This window comes from Lactuca sativa, chromosome 2, assembly GCF_002870075.4.
Source record: "Lactuca sativa cultivar Salinas chromosome 2, Lsat_Salinas_v11, whole genome shotgun sequence".
In the NCBI taxonomy this organism is placed as follows: domain Eukaryota; kingdom Viridiplantae; phylum Streptophyta; class Magnoliopsida; order Asterales; family Asteraceae; genus Lactuca; species Lactuca sativa.
The window spans coordinates 144,091,592-144,096,847 of NC_056624.2; the positions used below are offsets into that span (position 1 = coordinate 144,091,592).

A 5,256-nucleotide genomic window follows, 5' to 3' on the forward strand; every position below is an offset into this window, starting at 1 on the left:
TTATGCACTCGTTTATCATTCGTTTAGAGTTTTTTTTAATCCCCATTGAGTTTTCTTTTAACAAGGTTTTAATGAGGCACACAATGTATAGTTATTTCTCTTGCTACTACTAATCATTGGCCCTTATGTACTCTTTGTCCTTGGACCAATTTCTTCCTATCGGGTTTTCTTGTCAAGGATTTAATGAGGCTTAAATTATTGAGTCAATATTTTAACTTATTCACTTCTGATATTGCATAAATAGCTCAAGACATCCAACTAGTTCTCTTTTATCTTTCAACCAAAGTTTTTGTCCTAAATGGTTTCCTCTTATAAGGTTTTTAATGAGACGAATGTTTAATGTATTGTCTAAATATTCAAGACAAAGAAGTATAAGTATGACTTGGTATAAATCTAAGTATCCAAGACAGAGTGTTGTAACCGATAGTATATCAATTGTTGCTTATATTTAAGTGTTTCATAAGTAGAATTTATGTATTTAAATCCTACAACCTTTTGCTTGTCCAATATTTGTTCTATATATAATGAATTGTTATATGTTTTTAAATATACTGATATATAATTAGAATGTTAAAATAAATATTTGAATTGAACTAATTTGTTATACAACAATTGTTAAATTTTACAAAGGGGTGTATAAAGTTTTTAAATTTATCATTGTAAGTGGCAAGCTAGGCATTTAGCCATATATATACATTGCGTTTCTTTGTTGGCTGGCTAAACACGAAAAAGAAAATGGAGAATATGAAATATGGCGAAGAGCTTGTGAGGGAATTTCTGTTCTTCAGAGGATTCACAAACACTTTGCAATCTTTCGAGAGAGAATTGGCTACAGATATTGGGAAAGGATTTCATAAGGATAAAATCTTTGACCTAATTTTTTCAGTATACATCCCTAAATTCCAGGCAGAAAATCTAATTTCCTTGCTGACTTTTTTCAAACAATGTTTTTCTTCATCCGAAACCATCTTGCTTGCTACCTTGTCCAAATTGGAGATCTCTGTTCTTCGATATTACATCGTTCACGCCGTACAATCAGGAAGAAATGACAAGGTTATCGAATTTTTTGGAGTTCATGGCGATGATTTGCTGCAAAGGGATCATGATTGGATGTCGTGGTTTGGTGTGTCTTCTCTCCTTCCCCTTTTCTGCTCCTAGAATTTTACTTTCTTCGAGGTTTAACCCTTTTTTATGCAGCGATCCCGTATATCAAGAACCCTAGATTGGATCCCTTGTTTCGTGTCTACTTCTCTCGGGAGTGGTTTGATGCCCTGCATCTTTCTCTTAGGAACTTCTTGAGTGAAATCTTCAATGGAACTCATATCCTTCAACAAATTTCCTGATAGTTTGTCATGATTCATGAATTTCATTATCTCTTCTAATTTAGACACCAATGGCAATGCAAATTCTCCTTAACTAATCCACGCATTCCTGCATTGCTGAAAATCAGTTCAGAGAAACACACTGTGAACCATCTCAAGAACGACATCAAACATCTAAACACCAGACTCTCACAACTTCAGGCTTTGTTGGAGGAAAAGGAGTCTCAATTACGTCGCTCCAGGAGGTAAACCTCTTTCTTCCCCATTTCTCTGATCCCAAACATTGGATTTTACTTCTACTGATCGCATGCCTTGATTACAGCAATCTTTCAACTTCCCGCCAATTAAGCATTGATGGTAACAATGAATCTATGTGCTCTACTACACCTTTATCTAAAGAATCCGTTGTTTCATCTGGTGAAGCTCATTCATCCACCACTCATTTGAGTGGGAGAAAGTCCTTGGAAAAGGATATTAATACACCGCAGGGTCAAAGTGAAAGCACTTCAAAAAGCAGTTATGGTGGATATGGTGATGAGAAGAATGGTTCTATTGGTAAGAAATTGTAGCATTTTGATTAATATAAAGAAAAATCAATTCTTTGATGTGATTGTTGAAGTGACTAAATCAACTATATGACAACAGAAACCGATGAATCACAGCAAGAAGAAGATTTCCCAGAAGTGAAAGTAGACTTTCAGGTGCAAATGCAATATGCAATCACTCATTCATCATAATACTTGAATTTTGTGAATTGTGATTATCATTTATACACACCTTTTATTACTTTTTGTTTTTCAGGAAACTTTTTTGGGCCACACAAGCCCAATTAGTTGCTGTAGGTTTTCTACATCTGGAGACAACATTGCAAGTGCTTCTATAGATGGAACAGTTAGGTAAAAAATGAGATAACTTTAAAGCTTAGTGCTTATAAAGACAATTCAAAACAAGATTTAGTATTTTCATTTTCTTATTATTATTTTTTAAATGAAGGGTATGGACATATGACTCATCAACTTCAGCATCAAGAAATGCAACAATCTATTGTGGGGCAGAGATCATGTCACTAGAATGGGATTGCAAATCTGATCGATTGGTATAAATTATAATTACTAATCTAGTCTTTTAGTTTCCACATTTACCCTTTTCATAAGTAGATGATAAAGATTAGTAATAATATTCGATAAAGCTTCTCATAGGCACTGCTGATGGAGGAATAAAAGCATGGAATGTTGATGCAAAAAGAGTTGTTTGTGATCTCAACACAACTGAAGCATTTCCAAGGTTTATCTTTATCTCTAATACTATTATTCTTATTTTTTTGTTTCCCAAACACCAAAATCTCTTTATTTTCTTTTTTATTCCTTAAAATCTTTTTGTTTATTTGTATTTCAGTGTTCTTGACCTAAAATGCAGCCCAGTTGAACCACTTTTTGTGTCTGCAGCAGCTTCCAGAAGGTATTACTATTTAACAACTTTAGTTGAAAATTATTTAAAGTATTAACAGTTTTATAAAAATATTTTTGTTGTAGAAATGGCACAAATTTTATAGATAAATTGGGATTTGCATCATTAACTGTTTGGAACATGAGGACATGGAAGCCAATGGTATGTTATATGTATTTGTAGAAAGAAGTTGCATCTATTCTCAATAATAATAATAATAATAATAATTATAATAATAATAATAAATATTAAATATGTGCATTTTATTAAAGACAGTGCTTCCACTTGGGAAAGATCCACCTGCTATCACCTCACTATGCTTCAACCACAATGGAAAGATTCTAGCAGCTGCTGCTACTGATGGAATGATTCACATGTTTGGTATCCTTAAAAAATTTATATATTTTTATTTTTTTTAATAAATGAGTACCTGATTTTATAAAAAGAAATAAAATAAAAAAATCCTTAACAAGACTCAGATATGTCAGCAGGCCTACAAATAACTGGATGGCCAGCTCATGATTCTGCTATCAGCTCTGTTCTTTTTGGGCCTGATGAAACTAGTATTTTTAGCTTGGGTATAGATGGAAAGGTGAAGACTTTTTTTTTTTTTTAATATATATATTTTTTAGGGTTAATCTCATAAAAGAGATTATATTTTGTGTTTTTTTTAATTAAATTCAACTTTATTTTTTTTTCCTGAAAAAGACCTTGCATTTTTTTCAATTTTTCTGATGTTGCCCTTTTAGTCATTTTTTTTTTCTGAAAAAACTTGTAGAATGTGAGGGGTTTTTTGAGAAAAAACTAAAAAAGTTGAGGGTTTATTTGGAAATAGTTAGAAGGTTGAGGGGGTTTTTGAGAAAAACTAAAAAGTTGATGGTTTATTAAGAAACATTTAGAAGGCTGAGGGGGTTTTGTGAGAAAAACTAAAAAAGTTGAGGGTTTATTTGGAAATAGTTAGAAGATTGAGGTGGGGTTTTCGAGAAAAAACTAAAAGGTTGAGGGTTTATTTGGAAACATTTAGAAGGTTGAGGGGGTTTTTTTGGAGAAAAACTAAAAAAGTTGAGGGTTTATTTGAAAACCGTTAGAAGGTTGAGGGTTTTCTTCGAGGGTTAATCTCAAAAAAGACTTTATGTTTGGTTTTTTTCCGTATTAAACCTCAAATTTATTTTTTGTTTCAGGCCTTGTATTTTTTTCATTTTTTCCGAAAAAGCCCTCAACTTTGTATTTTTTTTCCGAAAAAAACCCCTCAACCTTCTAAATGCTTCCAAAAAAACCCTCAACTTTCTTAGTTTTTCTCAAAAAAAACCCTCACATTTTGCAATTCTTTTTGAAAAAAAAATGACTAAAAGGGCCAGATCGGAAAAATCAAAAAATACAAGGTCTTTTTCAGGAAATAAAATAAACATGAGGTTTAATCCTGAAAAAAACACAAAATGTAAGTTCTTTCATAGTTTCATGAGATTAACCCAAATTTTTTAACCTTAAAATTACAAAGTAATATTTTATTGTTGTTTTTTGTTAGGTATTTGAGTGGAGCTTACAAAATCAGGGTAAAGTTCTTTGGTCAAGAAATTGCAACAGGTATTTAAAAAAAAAAAAAAAAATCTGACCATTTTTTTAACCTTTGTAGTTTATATGATTTAAAAAAATAAATAAAAATTTATAAATTATTATGTAGGTTGAGTAATGTTGAGAGTTCCGAATATTATAGACATGAAATGGCTTTAGATGCAAATGGCAAACGACTTTTAGTCACATCTGATTCAGTCAGAGCACCAATATATCAGGTTATTAATACCAACATACTTTTATTTATTTTTGTTTATAATTATAATAAATTAATAAATAAATGAAAGTTTCTTAATTTTAAATATTTATTTTTGGGTGTGTATCTCAGGTTCAAGATGATATGAATGGGATGAAAAGCCTTCCTCATAGTGCAGCCATATCAACAGTAGATTGGCACCCGACCCTGCCCATTTTCCTCACCGGGTCAGTGGATAATTCCGTCAGGGTCACATCCATTTTATAACTCTCTCTCTCTTTTTTTTTTAATAGAATAGGTTTTTTTATTTATTATTATTTTTTTTAATAGAGGGTTTTGTTTGTTTTTTGAAGGAAGTGATTTAAGTCTGAATATATGAATTACTTAAAGTATATGATGTGTAACTTTTTTTTTTTTAATTATTTGATGTTTGTTTGAGAGTGGTAATGGAATTAGATTGAAGTCGTTATGGAGAGTGGATAGGATCTTTGAAATTATGAATTCAAATAGAGAAATTAAATTGCTTCATACTTTTTATGCTTACAAATATTTCTATCCAATCAAATTATAACAAGTGTCATCATTTCATATGTTTTTTAACAAACTCATTAAGGCTATATTAGGAATAATATCAAATAAAATTAAATTGAATGGTGATTTGTCAATATTTTATTGGATAGGAATATTAAACGTTTGTTATAGATGGAACTTGAATAAGCT

At 31.0% G+C, this 5,256-nt stretch overlaps 1 protein-coding gene across 1 annotated transcript; it reads left to right on the forward strand.

Moving 5' to 3' along the window:
* Positions 1-706: 706 nt before the first annotated feature.
* LOC111915344 (uncharacterized) lies at positions 707-5,011 on the forward strand. Its single transcript, XM_052768452.1, has 15 exons — positions 707-1,123; positions 1,198-1,319; positions 1,425-1,567; positions 1,645-1,877; positions 1,968-2,023; positions 2,124-2,218; positions 2,316-2,418; positions 2,512-2,606; positions 2,718-2,780; positions 2,855-2,930; positions 3,041-3,149; positions 3,248-3,360; positions 4,294-4,352; positions 4,450-4,558; positions 4,669-5,011. Exons 1-15 carry the CDS (start codon positions 736-738, stop codon positions 4,801-4,803), a joined length of 1,899 nt encoding a protein of 632 aa, XP_052624412.1. The 5' UTR covers positions 707-735; the 3' UTR covers positions 4,804-5,011.
* Positions 5,012-5,256: the final 245 nt, after the last annotated feature.